Source organism: Triticum aestivum, chromosome 3A (assembly GCF_018294505.1).
Source record: "Triticum aestivum cultivar Chinese Spring chromosome 3A, IWGSC CS RefSeq v2.1, whole genome shotgun sequence".
In the NCBI taxonomy this organism is placed as follows: domain Eukaryota; kingdom Viridiplantae; phylum Streptophyta; class Magnoliopsida; order Poales; family Poaceae; genus Triticum; species Triticum aestivum.
The window spans coordinates 548,479,042-548,496,467 of record NC_057800.1 but is presented as its reverse complement, the minus strand read 5'-3'; the positions used below and the strand labels follow the sequence as shown (position 1 = coordinate 548,496,467).

General features: G+C 45.7%; 2 protein-coding genes across 3 annotated transcripts in view; both read right to left on the bottom strand.

Moving 5' to 3' along the window:
• Window positions 1–394, bottom strand: part of LOC123062144 (exocyst complex component EXO70E2) — a 3,389-nt gene extending 2,995 nt beyond the window's left edge. Inside the window, exon 1 of one of the 2 annotated variants that reach the window (XM_044485507.1) lies at window positions 53–394. The gene's annotated coding sequence lies outside the window, so the exon portion shown is untranslated. The remainder of the gene's footprint in view (window positions 1–52) is intronic. The other variant, XM_044485506.1, reaches the window with a different exon arrangement.
• A 2,388-nt stretch (window positions 395–2,782) lies between these two features.
• On the bottom strand, window positions 2,783–10,739 carry LOC123062143 (glycerophosphodiester phosphodiesterase GDPD6). The gene is made up of 11 exons (XM_044485505.1): window positions 10,557–10,739; window positions 8,747–8,925; window positions 8,342–8,525; window positions 7,813–7,887; window positions 7,213–7,322; window positions 6,663–6,881; window positions 6,391–6,546; window positions 5,603–5,797; window positions 4,829–4,991; window positions 3,473–3,609; window positions 2,783–3,312 (listed from the first exon to the last, which is right to left on the bottom strand). Exons 1-11 carry the CDS (start codon window positions 10,570–10,572, stop codon window positions 3,043–3,045), a joined length of 1,704 nt encoding a protein of 567 aa, XP_044341440.1. The 5' UTR covers window positions 10,573–10,739; the 3' UTR covers window positions 2,783–3,042.
• Between the last annotated feature and the right edge of the window lie 6,687 nt (window positions 10,740–17,426).

Here is a 17,426-nt window from a genome sequence, read left to right as displayed (position 1 = left end):
GGCTACGCTAACCCCTTAACGGAGCAAGAGAAGGGTGGTATGAGGAACTCACCGCAGCACTGGCGAGCTGCTGCCGCTTCGCTTTCCCCGGCCCCGGCGGCCGTACTGGAGCCCGCCGGCGCAACCCAAGATTGGTTGCGAGAGAGAGAGAGAGAGAGAGAGAGAGAGAGAGCAGGGAGAGAGCAGGGAGAGCAGAGAAGATGGGAGAGGGAGACGGGATTGGAGTGGGCAGGGGAGGAAGGTCAGGTTGTGGGAGGGCAAGTCAAGTCAACCCGGGGGTGGCGACGGCGACGGCGAGGGGCGAGGGCGACGGGAGCGAGACAGACTGCGGAATGGTCCGTGGAATGGAATTCGGAACGAATGCCGTGACGCCGGGGTCTCTCTCTGTTCCGTTCCTTCACTCTATGCCGCTCCGTTCTGACGGGAGAAAAACACACACCGAGACAGACACAATAGGCTCCGGTTTTCTCTAGCCCTGTGGAAAACGGAGGAAGAAGGGCGAGCTTTCGCACTGGACCGACCGGCTTCCGCTGACCGCCTGGCCGTGACCTCACATGGACGAATCATCTTCTTACTATATTGTCTGTTCATTTCTCTGACTGCAATAAAAGTAACTCCAACAAACCGACCCAAACGGACGGCGATTTCATCTTTTTTTGTTTGTTTGGGTCGGTCGGCGTCTGTCTTGTTTTTTATATGAGTCGGCAGCGCGCTTAACATGCCGACTTATATGTGCAGACGTGGTCGGCTGGCCGTCCAATTTTACATTGATTTGCATTCAAACATATTGTGAAATGAAAATGTTAACAAGCAAAATAGTTTAGCCGTCCAAATAAATAGTATAGTTTTACAAGCCAAATACAAATAAAAATATTTCACATAGTTTTGCAAACGAATAAAAGATGATACATCTATTAGTTGCCAACATGAGTCCACATATGCTCAACCAAATCATTTTGCAGTTGCACGTGAGTTTCCCAATCACGCATGTCTTCATGAAACTGAGTGAAATGCTCAAATGTTGCCGCTACTCCATGCTCGGGTACAACATTCTCACCCTGAAACTGAAAGCCTTGATCGTACAGACGTTCCGGGCGCTCGTCTTCTACGATCATATTGTGCATGATCACACAAGCAGTCATCACCTCCCATAGTTTCTGTGTGCTCCAAGTATTAGCAGGATACCGAACGATGCCCCATCGAGATTGCAAAACATCAAAGGCACGCTCGACATCCTTCCTAGCACTCTCTTGCTCTTGGGCAAATCTTTTCCTTTTCTCTCCGATAGGGTTGGGTATTGTCTTGACAATAGTGGTCCACTGAGGATAGATACCGTCACCCAAATAGTATCATTTGTCGTAGTTGTGGCCGTTGACAGTAAAGTTCACCGGTGGGTTGTTGCCTTCGGCAAGCCTAGCAAACACCAGCGAGCGCTGAAGCACGTTGATATCATTGTGTGATCCAGCCATGCCAAAGAAAGAGTGCCAGATCTAGAGATCTTGAGACAACACGGTCTCTAGTATGACAGTGCAAGCTCTGACATGTCCCTTATACTGCCCTTGCCAAGCAGAAGGGCAATTCTTCCACTCCCAGTGCATGCAGTCTATGCTGCCAAGCATCCCCGGGAAGCCCCTGCTGACATTCATCGCCAACAAAACGGGCTGTATCTTCAGTTATCGGCTCTCTCAAGTACTCGAGGTCAAACACGGCAATCACAGCCTTGCAGAACTTATACAGGGACTCTAGGCATGTAGACTCGCTCATACGGACGTACTCGTCAACGAGATCACCGGGCACTCCGTATGCAAGCATTCGGATGGCGGCAGTGCATTTCTGATAAGAGGAGAAACCAATTTTGCCGACGGCATCCTCTTTGCACTCGAAGTAGTCATCATAGCCGACCACTCCCTCTCTAATACGGTTGAAAACATGCCTACTCATACGGAACCGGCGGTAGAATTTGTGATGTTTGAACAACGGGTTTGTTGTATTAAAGTAGTCCTTCCAGAGAAGGAAATGCCCGCTCTCTCGGTTGCGATTCAACGCCGGAAGGTGGCCCGGAATGAAGCCACGGAACAACGGCCACTGGTTGTTGAGGTGATGATGGACCAACACGGCAGCCAATATCTCCTCGTCGTCGGACGACAAATCGTCGGAGTCACAAAGGAAATTGTGGAAAAAGAACTCGTCGACGGAGTCCATTTTCGTACCTTGACAAACTGTCGAACAGCTTGCGGGCGTCAAAGAAGGAGACGGCCGGCGAGGGGAGACGCGGCGCCCACAGACCAGCTAGCTGCCCTGCCGGCGTCCGACGAGTGTGACGGCGTTCGACGAGCGTGCCGGTCGGATGTGGCGGCGGGGAAGCGGCGGCGGGAACCAGTTTGCTCCTCGGCGGCAAAACGGCGACGGCGGGCGACGGCGGGCAGGGGCGACGTTGCTGGGCGGATGTGGAGGCGGCGGCAGCTAGAAGAGTCGCTGGCAAAAATGGGCGGCAGTGTCGGTGACGAAGGAGGCGGGGCGAGGGTTGCTTGTTGGCCGGGGGGAGAGAAGAGGGGTGAGAGGGGAGGCCAATGTGCCACAGACTAGCGGATCCGGAGACAGAAGTAGGCGAGCGCGCGCGCGTCCGTCGCATGTCCGCGCCGATGCAAATCAGGCTAAAAAATGAACCGCCCGCGGACGAAAAACGGATACGCGTCCGTTTAGGTCGACACGTTGGGCCGTTTTTTCTATCCGCGCCGACACAAACAGACGGCCGCGGACAAAATGAATCGTCCCATTGGAGTTGCTCTAACTTCCCTCCACGTCCATATCAAAACAAAACTATTGGTTTCTCGATGGCCGTCGGGCCCTGCGACTGCGAGCTCTCCGTACGCAACAGCGAACGATTTGTCTAATAACACGGTTCAGTTTCTCCGAAAGTACTCACGTTCGCTGTCCACGGGCGCCAAAGGGCTCCATATATCTCGGGCCAAAATTTCGTCACTCAGAACCACATACACATGCAGCCACGCAGCATTTGACGGATGGCACTTCTAGCTCCAGCTATTCGATCTGGACCTGGTACCACTGCACGGAGCCCACCTCGCCGTCGACCTCGAGCTCGCACACCGACCTGACGAGGTACGAGACGGCGTCGTCCACCGTGTCGAATCTAGCGAGGTCCGGCGGCAGCGCGCCCCCCGGCCACCTCTCCAGCCACCCACGCAGCCGCTCCTCCAGCTCCTCCTTGGACACGAACTCCTCGTCCATCCCGGGCTCAAGCAGCACGTACGTGTCCGACTGGATGTCCGCCCGCCTCCTGCGCCCCGCACACTACCAAACCCAAAATCCACATCACACACAAAATACAGCCACTATCCGACACTGCACAACGTAGAAAATTATTGCCATGATTGAAGGATTGATAGATTGAACAGTAACGATATCTTGGACCGTTCCACGATGGAAATGGATGGATGGATGGGACTCTGACCTTTGTCCCGGGGCCTCGGCGTTGAATTCTCGGTGGTCTCGTAATGGGAGATGCGCTGGAGAAGCTCGCGACTCCGGGCGCCAGTGCTGCCGCCCTGGACGATCGCCTCTGGGCACGGGGCAACGACCATCTTTTGCCTGCACGTAGCAATGTGGTGGTACATGCAGAGAAAATTACAGGAAATCAAACGAAGTGGTAGCGCTCTCTGACTATTGATGGAAATCGGGGAGCATTTGACGGGTATGCTGCCACGATTGTGCCATCTTTTCGGTTGCTTTCTCCCGCTTTCTCGCTTTTGCTTTTGAAAGACGGAAGCGTCGCTCAATCCAATTCAATTCAATTCAAAGGTGGGCTGCCGGCTGCCCGGTGTCGATTTTCCGTACGTAGTACAAAAGCTGGAAGATGCGGCAAGCTTTCTCCGAGGAGATAAATATTCCCAGACTAAAGGAAGGAAGGCGTGCTTCCATGATATTTCTCAGCAGGATTCCGGAGCTGCTAGCTAGTCATGCTCAGGTAAAGCTGGAGTGGTAGATTTCTTTAGCCAAGTTGCAGGTCCTGGTCAAAAGGGTTGCGAGCGAAATAAATACCGGTCAAATTCTGAAGATTCAGCATATCGTCTGATGATAATGATATGACACTGCTGGGTACAGCATGAATACAGTACCCATCGAACTCGCGTGCCTGTGATTTGTATGGGTAGTTTTGTGGAGGTTGACTGCAAAACTTAGGACTAACGGGTGCGGTTAACTAGTATCATGGATTAACCAAGAGGTTACATGATTGACTAGTAGAAAAATCCACAATATCCGGTAACCACATACTTCAGGGAGTAGACATGCGTACCCATGCCAGTTGGAATAGCACCGATCGGGTTACAAGTTGACTAAACGGCTGGTTCTACTACTACTAGATCGGCACAGAAATTTCCTAAAATTCTCATCACCTAACCTTTTGAGTCAAAGGTGCAATTTAGTGCCTTGCCAGTTTACTACTGTAGTAGTGAATTATATTAATATATATACATGGTTTTCTTTAATTTGGTTTGATGAGCGGTGCAGATTTAAACAGAGGACTGACTCTGTTTCTGCAGCTCAGCCGACCTTGACCCCTGATTAGCAGACCCCTATGATTCAACGCCCTCTCTTTCCAGGATAACTACCTCGTTGGACAATGAACCTCCACGCCAAAGAATAACATCACATATTACCTACTTCCACTACTACTACTCCCTCCGTAAAGAAATATAAAAGCGTTTAGATCATTAGGGTAGTGATATAAATGTTTCTATATTTCTTTACAGAGAGGATACTTAGCAAGCGATTAGCTGAGTGAGCACTGAGAAAGAGCTGCCGTTACCGGTGAGTGGCGCGGTGGTGGAGGCATATTCCGGCAGCTGGGCCAGAGCCGCAGCCTCCATCCTTCCGCTGCTGGAGCTGTGTGGCCTCAAATCTTCTTTATCCTTCAATGGCTCGCCGGATACGACTCCGTTGGGCTCTCTCCAGCTTATCCTCCCCTGCCCCTGCATTGAGATTGGTGAGGAAAACATCCATCCAAAAGAGAAGACAAGACCGGTTCCTTGCAAAATTATCAAGAATTGACAGGGACCGCGCAGCCACCAACAAACACACGCTGGGGCTGTGGCCGCCAGATCAAGTGGTCAGCTAGTTACAGCAGGGCACAAGTTGCAGATAGGTGATGCCTATTTACCTGAACCATATGCAACTGTCAACACTAATTTTTATAACTGCATTTCAGCACCAATTCCACTTGTACAGTACATATGAACAATCCAATTTGGGAGATTGTTGAAACGATATTCCATCGGATGAGCTATACACCAACCATTACAGTTTCGTGTGGAAAGCTTTAGGAAAAAAAATGGTTATTGCGATAATAGAGATCTCCCCCTCATGATTCAGGGGTTCAATGGAGAGGCATACATAAACTCGTGTTAACACTATATAACAGCGTAAACCAACATCTATTAGTGACCTTTCCAGGTCACCACGGGTCGGCAAATGTCAACTCATCTTGGTCTTGCGCGTTAATCACTGAAAATGGCAGTGATTTGCTGCAACACAAACTTATTCAATGGCCTTCGTATGCCGCGATCAACTGAGCAATTTTTACTAGGAGGCTGTTCGCGGTTGCATCCTTCGGGTGTGGAGATTTCAGTTCTTGGTACTTGTGTACGCTTCCGGCGAAATCTGTGAATAATCCGTCAACCCCCATCGTATTTATCCAGAAATCGTACTCGGCATAGGGATCCTGATGAAAGTCGAAGTGCAGAAACTGGTTCTCGTTCCTGTATGTGTAAGGGTGTACCTGCAGAAATGATGGAATGCAGTTTAACATGCGACCAGGTGCAAACTACCTGCTATCAAATTGTAGTTGACATGTACTCCCTCTGCACATAAATAGAAGACATTTTAGAGACTTGTGTCAAGTCTCTAAAACGTCTTATATTTATGTAGAGGGAGTGGTAGGGTAACAATTTGGTCCATTGGGATCATTTATAGCGGTCTTAACAAACTAATGCTAGTTAAATCTGAGCTTATGAAAATATATTGTGGTGGTTAGTTTGTCAGAACTTTAAATGAGAGCATTGACCAAGGAGGACACAGCTGAGAGTTCCTGATGCAGATGTCAGCAGTATATCATGTGTTTTCTTCCAATGAATTCAGTTAACAATTGGTCAGATCCTAATGAGATAAAAGATACGTACGGAGTAGAAGATAACCATGACATTTCATTGGTTCTTCTGGTGATTCATATATTCAGAGTGACCAAAAGGCACTTCAACAAAACAAATGCTGAAGTTGGTCTGAACTTACGTCGGCCTAACATGAATTATTTTATGAGCATGCATGTAAATAGTAGTTCTAGACAATTGTAAGGAATACAAACAGATATCACACCTGGAGATTATGAGCATGTGCTCTTGCAACAAGATCAGTTGGTTCCAGCAAATAGTTATTTGCAACTGGAACAATGGTATCTTTCCATGGACCAAGGCCCACAACATAGTTACTAATATATGCAAGGTAGTCATCTGAAGTGATTTCCCAGTATGACTGCAAGCAAAAAATAACATAAGTAATATCCATACAATCAGATGCTTCTGCTGAAGTTGCGAGAAACACCATAAGTACATACTACTCACTTTTCTTCCATACAGAAAGATCTATACCTGGTTTGTGTCTTGTGTTCTCACTGTGATATCATCAATCAGAAAGATCTTCGGAGAGTCTGTCAATTTTGATACATGTACAAGGGAAGAGGGAGCAAATGATTGTATAAACAATGGCTGTTTTAGCCAATTTTCGGACATATATTGACCCCTGTATCCATACTTTAGTAAGGTATCCACAAATTTGTCCTCAAACTTCTTTCCATCTGCCCACTTTACCTGTCAAGAGTAGAATACAAGCTCATTGCTTGAAGCACTTCAGAAATTGGAAAATCCGCCTAAGATTGTACTAATAAATTTAAAGCTTTTGAATTGTACAGCTCATCAAAGTTAAGGTGAAGTACTTAAATATATCAGCTGCAGTATTATTCTCTCCACCCATATACTATCAAAAGACCTTTGCAAAAGCTAATCCATTCCCTATAATAACTATTTTCATAGCAAATTTGCATATAGCTTCTAAGCACATTTCTTGACAGAAAAGGCTTGATTAGAGAATTATGAGAATCCTTAAAGTACCCTATTTCTTACTCAGAACAGGGGGGCTTACATGCTTGTTGATAAAAACTGGATCTTTTATCTCTGGATATATTCCAATGGTTCTGCTTGCATCTAAGGCAATTGAAATGAATTCTTCAAATGTGATGATTGAAAATTTGCCTGCATGTCCAGAAATTATCATTGATGATTCTTAACTCACAAATACGCCATCAGATTGCATCTTTCTGATTAGTTCATGTATTATGTTAGTTTAAATAACTGGAATCCAAAATGGGTCTACTATAAATAAGAGCATGCTAGTTTAAGAAAATGAAATATTCAAAGAAACTTTGACAAAGTAAATGAAAAACACATTTTGGAGAAGACTAAAATGCATACATCAACCATGGAATAAATTCCCAGGTATTAGTTGGTGGGAACTGGAAGGCAGGTTATTGAACAGAAAACTAGTAATTAATTACTACACCTCTGAGCTTTCTAACAAAACAAAAGAATCCCTCTGAATTAATTCTTTTTGTGAGGCTCTGAATACATATTTTTTACGAGGCTCTAAGTTTATTTTTGGAAGTACAATACGTTGATTCATAGAGAGGTAATGTGATCACGGTAAAGAAAAAAAAAGTAGAAGCTCAAGGACACAGCCACATACCATTATATTGTTGATCTCTGAATGGGTATCGCTGCTTCACTTTAAGTGTTTTAAGTTCCTCAAGCGTGAAATCCACTGCATATGGACACCTAATTATCAGAAAAATCAAGAAATAATAGGTTCACAAGTTTACCATTCACATTCAGTTCATATCCTAGCAATAGTTCAGCAGCAGGTGCAGATAAACCAATATGATATTGCCATGATTTATCAACCACAGAGCTATATGCTATATATGCTGGTGGGCCGTGGTCAGTTAGCCACAGGCCAGTCTTGCCACTAGATGCTCGTAGCTTCTGGCATTCCGTTGAAAATACCATATACTACACGATTAATGCTGGCAGTATGCAGCAGGAAATGGTTCTAGGAAATCATGCATGAAGTAGTGTCAGCTTCCTAAATTTGAGTCGAGAATAATAATTTCATGTGTTTTCTTGCATTCCATAGCCAACTTTTGATACTGCAAATATATCTCTGAACGGATTTACAAGAGTGAATGAAGAAACAGGGTTGGTTATGATAAGCACACCTACAAACCAGCCAGTAACGTTGGCCCATTCCACCTCATAGGTTCTCCTTCGATTGGCGAACTCCTTACGGCTGGAAATATCAGTTGTATCATCAAGTGTTACATCATGAAAGCAGATCAATGCACCATCTTTGCTAGCAAGGATGTCAGTCTCTATAAAATCTGCACCTTCTTCAATAGCCCTCTGCAACAGGATTGTTTAATGAAATCCGTTAACATAATTTTTTCCAATGGTGAAAAATCACATGATTGAAACTTATCAGAATTGAGTTTTGTAGCATTTGCAATGATCAATTTGATAAATCTAACCATCAAATGGTACATCCTCTTAATAAGGGTATCATCTTCCATATGCAAAAAAGAGAGATACTATTTTATTTGTCATATAAATTCTATGAGCTGTACCAGGTAAGCACCACTTGTTTCCTCCGGGATTTCCCCGTTTGAGCCACGGTGAGCAATGTTATATGGTCGAAATGTCTGTATGGGCTTCTTCTCTTCATTGCTAGTCTTACTTGGTAGTGGAAAGAATGGTCTAGCAATGACCACATGTAACAGTAGCAGAAGAAGAAAAGGAACATGACCTGCCAAGGATGATAACATAACTAAAATAAGATAGCTTAACAAAAGTTAACATCTCATTGTGACCTTTGTAGACAGTTTAGAAATACACAGTCAACACTCCTTTAAATCTTTGGTGTATAAATGTTACATATTTAACACTGTTATTAGAATCCTCATACCCAGTCCGAACGGAAGAGTTCGACTATACTCCAACGGTGACAAATATAACTACCACAGAGCACCCTCTGAATAATTTTTAAAAAAGTAGCCATGTGAAAACATGCAATGCTTAAAACATTACATGGCGTTAAATATGGGTAGTGTCAAAACTATCACAGGAGATAAATTGAGTCAAATACTTCCACAGAAAAACATTTATAAAGACAAAGATGCCATCAGTTGTTCATGAAGATTCATTATGATTGGAAATGAGTTAGCATAAGTAGACAGATTTAATTTGGAGTTATATGGATAGAATATGTAGAAGGATGGATGCTATATGCAGGAGACACGAGTAACCATGATATATGCGACAGGAGAAGAAACTAATCTAGCTGCTCTCCTCCCTTTATTTTCTATATATACTTCTGAACATATTGATGAAAGAATATGCACGTTTGCGCTATGGATACAGTCAACGAAAGATTCTTTGTGGACTATAGTATTGTTCAAAAGAAGTGAATTCCTCAGTTTTCAATGTATATAATTTCTTGGTTTCAGTTATGTTGCATTATATATTGTGAAGGCCAATTCACACGATTGAGTTTGTGAGTTTCTTCAGTGGCACTTGTTTAGAACTTATCTTGACTTCTTTTAAAGACAATGCCAGGGCTTCCCAAACCAACAATTTCGATTAAAGAAACCACTAACATCGGGAGTTCACAGCAGGTTCTACGGCGAAAGAAGCGAAGAAAAAAAACTCTTGGCATAGCAGAACATATCAACTGAGGAAAAGTCTTGAGACCAAAAACTTCTCTATATATCTTCTCCTGTCCAATTTGCCCGACCAAGCAACAGTTTCCCCACATAGAGCACAAAACGGGCATGATAACTAACTAAAAATAGTAATGCACCTAACAAAGCACTACCGACGATTCCCTTGACCACAGAAAGAGGAACTAGCAGTCTACCACTAAAAAAGGACAGCCCGGTGCATGTAGTTCCCGCTTGCACAGGGTCCGACCACTTTGGGTCTATTGTACGCAACCTTTCCCTACATTGCAGCAGCTTTTACCACTGCGCCAAGGCTCCCCTTCCAACTAGCAGTCTACCACTAACAGTGCAGAAATTGTACAGAATCGCGCGGACTAGCAATAGGTAAGCAACCCCAGAGCAAGTTCATTGGCTAGTTGCCGCCCACCCCAATTCTAGCTAGCACAAACTTCTATAGTCCTCAATCTTAATCAGCCATTGCCTAATAATAACAGCCATTGCCTAATTGCCGCATCAAGAATCACCTCAATTCGTGCCTGCACATCGCCGCTACCCAGTTTATCGCTCAACCGCGCGTACGGTATCAGAAAAAGAATCAGAGTCGTACGGTGGGAAAAAGAGGATAAACAACTCGACGGGCTCCGCTCGATAGATCGGCGCGGCGGGGAAGTATCGGGGGGAAGACCCAACCAATCGAAGAGGAGGAAACGGGACTCACAGAGGGACGGACGCATAGTGCTGCTTGTTCGTCCGCAGCGCCTCCGATAACAGTGGGAGGCGAGCAGAGGCGGAGACCCGAGAGCTCGGTTCTAATGGAGCGAGGAGGAAGACGACGTGACGGCCGGGCCCCCTCTCTGTCTATTCGCTCCCGCTTTTTCTTTCGGTCACGCCGTTACGTATCATCCTCTTCTTCCTTTTCTTTATCTTCTGGCGCCCGTGACGGGAACGTATATACACCAACCGACCGATACTGCGCTCCGACGTTGACGGAATATTCGGAGGATCATCTCTTTGGGATGAACAGCTATTTGCTGGGATTATGTAGGATAGCAGGAGTACTTGGGAGTCGGAATATAATCCGTGTTACCTCGCTTACATGCGGGTCCCCCGTATAACAGCCGATCGTTGGATAGCGATGTGAGCCATGCCGGCCTCTTTCTGGCCGGTGTGTGTGTGGGCGACTAGGGACGGGCCGTGTGCGGTGAGCCCGCGTGCATTAGCCGATACGCGGCTCGTTCGAACGTCTACGGCGTGCTTTTTACTTTTCGTGCTTAGCATCTTCACCGCGTACCTTAATCCTCCCGCAACCGTCCGGATCGTACTATTTGTCATCCAACGTAGTCCGGCAACGATTCATCATATGTCTGTTTTCTCATAAACCGAAGACAAACAAAAAGGGGTTTTGTGGGAGTCCAAACATCCACACGACTAATTGAAAGTCACCATGTGTCCTCTCTCCATCCGGATGGCGGATAGCTGCAGTTAATTCTTTTGCTTTGGCGGAAACTACTTTTAATCATGCAAGTGTTTGGCGGAAGGTGCACATGTGAAAGGAATGTGTTTGGCGGAAGGTGTATATTAGTGAGCTCAATACTAACACACAACTAAGGCATTTTTGCCAGAAGGTGTGCATGTGAATGGAAGGTGTTTGGCGAAATGTGTATATTAGTGAGCTTAATTGATTACTTTTTTACCAACACAAGCAACACGACGAAGGTTTGAGATTTGGCGAAAGGTGCTTTATTTTACTAATACACAATTGCCTTCAAATGATGCGGATACGGTTGGATGATGGCTCCCGTATCAGTATCCGAACACCAATCCAGACTGAATTTCGAACAAATACTGTGTCCGTTTGCGGGTCGGCGTTGGAGATGCCCTTGTAGTACTAGCTTTCGTCCGGTGGGCATCCGAAGACGACGAGGGCGTGTAGGACATTGGCAATGGAGATAGGCAACATCGATCGTAGATGTGGCGCGACAGTCACCCGGGCCCCTTCGTTGGCCCCGTCGGTGACCACGCCTCTTTCAAGTATTGACACCCAGCCTGCCACCGCGGGACCAAGGGTTCTCACCACAAGCTCGCGAGGAGAAGATTCTGAGCCCGGGACAGGAGAGCTCCAGGAGGCGGCAATATCTCTTGAAGAGGCTCCCGGACGGGCGAGGTCCCTACGGGCCCACTAAGCCGAGCTCTCATTGTTTGACAAACAAGGCCAGGAGCCCGCCCGGGCTCTCGAAACCGAAGGGACTCCAACTTTAGACAGGCTCGGGAGCTACCGATGGTGGCACACACCGGGGGTGGCCTTTCTCAAGGGAGCCCGACAGAGGTGAAGGAAATATGCCCTAGAGGCAATAATAAATATGTTATTTATATTTCCTTATATCATGATAAATGTTTATTATTCATGCTAGAATTGTATTAACCGGAAACTTGATACTTGTGTGAATACACAGACAAAACAAAGTGTCCCTAGTATGCCTCTACTAGACTAGCTCGTTAATCAAAGATGGTTAAGTTTCCTTACCATAGACATGTGTTGTCATTTGATGAATGGGGTCACATCATTAGGAGAATGATGTGATGGACAAGACTCATCCGATAGCTTAGCATAATGATCGTTAAAGTTTTATTGCTATTGCTTTCTTCATGACTTATACATATTCCTCTGACTATGAGATTATGCAACTCTCGAATACCGAAAGAACACCTTGTGTGCTATCAAACGTCACAACATAGCTGGGTGATTATAAAGATGCTCTACATGTGTCTCCGAAGGTGTTTGTTGGGTTGTCATACATCAAGATTAGGATTTGTCACTCCGTGTATCGGAGAGGTATCTTTGGGCCCTCTTGGTAATGCACATCACTATAAGCCTTGCAAGCAATGTGACTAATGAGTTAATTACGGGATGATGCATTACGGAACGAGTAGAGAGACTTGCCTGTAACGAGATTGAACAAGGTATGAGGATACCGACGATCAAATCTCGGGCAAGTAACATACCGATGACAAAGGGAATGGCGTATGTTGTTATTGCGGTTTGACCGATAAAGATCTTCCTAGAATATGTAGGAACCAATATGAGCATCCAGATTCTGCTGTTGGTTATTGATCGGAGATGTGTCTCGATCATGTCTACATAGTTCTCGAACCCATAGGGTCCGCACGCTTAACGTTCGATGACGATTCGTATTATGAGTTATGTGTTTTGGTGACCGAAGATTGTTCGGAGTCCCGGATGAGATCACGGACATGACGAGGAGTCTCGAAATAGTTGAGAGGTAAAGATTGATATATTGGACGATGGTATTTGGACACCGGAATGGTTTTGGAGTGGTTCGGGTATTTTTTGTAGTACCGAGGGGTTACCGGAACCCTTTGGGGAAAGTATTGGGCCTACATGGGCCATATGATAGAGGATAAGGTGTCCCGTCTTTCGATGAGATGGTGGCTATCGTTTTGGAGGAAGTCGACTTTGATGATCCGACTACGAACGTGTGAGGACGTCGTGCCTTAGCAATCCCTAAACCAACTCCGAGAGGTTATTGACCACGCCGGAGCACGATCAACCTGACCACGAAGGTCTGTTTCCTGCAGGCAAACGAAGAACAAGTAAGAAACTAAGATTACAATCTGGATATTGCGAATATAAGAGGAATGCTTTATTGATCAAAGGTGGGGTTCTGTGACGCCTTTGTCTGGTCGTTGAACACAAACGAAGTACGCGAAGTTGCAGCTATGGCAAACTTTAATCTAAACAAAACCCAAAGTCTAAACGATGCCCTAAGGGCTGTATATATGGAGGAGAGAGGGGAAATTCTGTGGCCCTTGGAGGAGGGGTCTGAAACTAACCCAAACTCTTGTTTCCCCACACATACGGACTCTAAAAATAGCCTATAATAAAGTATTTCGAAATTACATGGGCCTGGCCCAAAAATAAGGTGACGCAACACCTAGGATAGCCTTTGGACGAAATTTATGAAGTGGCATCTTGTATATTTCGTCTAAGGCTTCATGCACTCATTATGGTGGCTTCAAAGTCCTGGAATCATCACTGTAACTCCGTTCTTATTCCCCTTGTGCACGCCATCATCTCCATGCTTGAACTTACTCCAAGGTTCATCTTTCTTGTCCAACCTAGGCCCTTCATTTGTAAGCAAACAAATGTATCCAATTTAGGCAACATCATTGTAACACCCTCGATGCGACTATATCTCCCACGTGTCGAGGCACGACTTAGAGGCATAATCGCATTGAAGGCATATGTCGCAAGTTAGGCAATCTTCACAACATCCCGTGTAATATAAATAATAAAGGGGAGAGAACATAGTTGGCTTACACTCGCCACGTCAATCAAGTACACAAATAACATTACATCATCCAAACACTCATGGCCCGACTACGGCGCCAAAATAAAAGATAACTCAACAAGCGACACGGTCCCGATCACCCCCAACTAGGCACCACTACTGATCATCAGGAAAGGAAATATAGTAACGTTGAGAGTCCTCGTCGAACTCCCACTTGAGCTCATAAGCGTCACCTGGAGCGGAATCATCAGGCCCTGCATCTGGTGTAATAGTAATCTGTGAGCCACAGGGACTCAGCAATCTCGCACCCTCGCGATCAAGACTATTTAAGCTTATAGGTAAGGCAAGGTAAATATGTAAGTGGAGCTGCAGCAAGCGACTAGCATATATGGTGGCTAACTTATTCGCAAAAGAGAGCGAGAAGAGGAGGCAAAGCGCGAGCGAGAAACTAGAGAGCAACCTGCGTAAACATTACTCCAACACCGTGTCCACTTCCCGGACTCCGCCGAGAAGAGGCCATCACGGTAACACACTCAGTTGATTCATTTTAATTAAGTTAAGGTTTAAGTTATCTACAACCGGACATTAACAAATTGCCATCTGCCCATAACCATGGGCACGGCTTTCGAAAGTTCAAATCCCTGCAGGGGAGTCCCAACTTAGCCCATGACAAGCTCTCACGGTCAACGAAGGAATAGACCTCCTCCCAAGACATTCCGATCAGACTCGGTATCTCGGTTCTTCAAGACACTTCGACAGGTTAAAACAAGACCAGCAACACCGCCCGAATGTGCCGACAAATCCCGATAGGAGCTGCACATATCTCGTTCTCAGGGCACACTCAGATTGTCCAAACTTCCCGTAGGCCAGCCCAGAGTTGCCCCTGGTGGCCACCGGCGGCTGATGAGGTGGACCAACACTCAGAGGAGCACTGGCCCGGGGGGGTTTAAAATAAGATGACCCTCGGGCTCCGGAAACCCAAGGGAAAAAGAGGCTAGGTGGCAAATGGTAAAACCAACGTTGGGCATTGCTGGAAAAGCTTTAATCAAGGCGAACTATCAAGGGGTTCCCATTATAACCCAACCGCGTAAGGAACGCAAAATCCGGGAACATAACACCGATATGACGGAAACTAGGGCGGCAAGAGTGGAACAAAACACTAGGCGAGAGGCCGAGCCTTCCACCCTTTACCAAGTATATAGATGCATTAAGATAACAAGATAATATAATGATATCCCAGCAAGTAAATAAATGTTCCAACAAGGAACGGCCTCTAATCTTCACCTGCAACTAGCAACACTATACGAGGGGCTGAGCAAAGCGGTAACATAGCCAATCAACGGTTTGCTAGGACATGGTGGGTTAGAGGTTTGACATGGCAAATTTGGGGGGCTTGAAAGCAAGTGGTAGGCATCATAGCATTGGCATAGCAAAAGAGCGAGCAATCTAGCATAGCAAAGATAGTAGTGATTTCGAGGGTATGATCATCTTGCCTGCACAGTTGTCAGAGTCGACTGGATCCTCAAAAGCAAACTCAACGGGCTCCTCGTTATCGAACTCGTCTCCCGGCTCTACCCAAACAAGACAAACAAACAACAAGGGCACAATCAACCACGTGCAAGGATCAAACAATATGATGCAATGATGATATGCTATGCGGGATGCGATGCGGGATGCAAAATGCAAGATATGACAGGAAATGCAAGAACCTGGCCTCAACTTGGAAATCCAAGTGTGCCACTGGAAATATGAGATGAAATCGCTTGAAAACGATATAAAGAACATCGGAATCAGAGTTACGGTTTGGAAATGGCAAGCGATTCAAATATGACACCGGTCTGCGATTTACAGCAAGTAGCCATCTAAATGCAACGAGATGAACATGCTACAGCACCCAAACATGACAACAAAATGCATGGCAGGGATGCATACAAGATGCTTAACAAAAGTCTAGCACTGAGCTACCAATTCATCCATTAACAGGTCCAAACAAGCATGGCAAAAATGCATATGACAAACAGATCTCAGACTTAGTGAAATTAACACTTGTCTGGAATTTCAGATCAGGTAGCACACTTCGGAGCCACAAAACTACATGTTACAGGATCTGAACATGGCAAAGTAAAGCATGGCATGGAGCTACTCAAAGATCTTAACAAAAGTCCCTTAGTGACCTTGAGCCAAAAGGGATCAGAAAATACAATTGCAAGCATGTGAACATAGAAAAAACATAATCAGTTCTCAGACTTAGTGAAAACTGGCACATGCTGAAACATAACTCAAGTAGGCATGTTTACAAGCTCGATGCACTCACTACGGTGCAAGTCATGATAAGCTAAGCATACACCCATCAAGAATGCACAAAATGCAAGCTAGACATGGCAAGAACAATAACATAGCATGCACGGATCAACTACAACATCATCGGCAAAATTGCAAACAAGTTGACAATCTGCCCAGATTCACAAAGTAGCAAAAGTAGAGCTCGATTGACTCAAGCTAGGGTGCTCCATAATTGCAAACAAAGACATGGATGGATACATCACTACAAGATTAACAAAACATCCTTACTGATCATCCTCAAAAGAGGCACGGATCACTAGGAAACAACATGAACATATGGCCATATGAGATAAACAGATCAAGGACTTAGTGGAATTGCTAAGTCCCTGAAATCAGAATTAACAAGTGCACCACTTTGCAAGCTTGTGCTAGTCACCACACACATCACAAAAATGCATGGGTTGCACCTCTGGAAAGATGACAAAACCCTTAACAAAACATATGTAGAGCATCAGGGCATATCATGCACACATTAATCATGGCAAAAATGACAAAAACCTAAATGGAGTAGCAGATCTGACAATTATCTCAAGTAGCCCTCTTCTAACAGCATTTCTGGCATAAAGATGAACTCAAATGAAAATGATGCAATGGAATGAAATGATGTACTCTCTGAGATGAACATTTTAATATGCTATATGCATGAATCAGAGCTACGGATGCAAAGTTACGAGGCTATGAACATGAGCACATGGATCTGCGATTTCGGGACTTAGTAGAAAAAATCAACCTCCGAATCTAGGGTTTTCACGAAATCCGAGGCGGCAGCGGATCTCGCCGGATCTGCGCCGGGAAGAAGCAGACGCGGTGGCCGGAACCGCGGGGATGGCCGGAGCGGCGCGCAGGCTCGCCGGCCGGAGAGGGAGGAGGCGACGAGGTGGCGGTGGTCGGCGCCGGAGAGGAGGGCCGGAGCGGCGGGTGATGCGGGGCGGCTC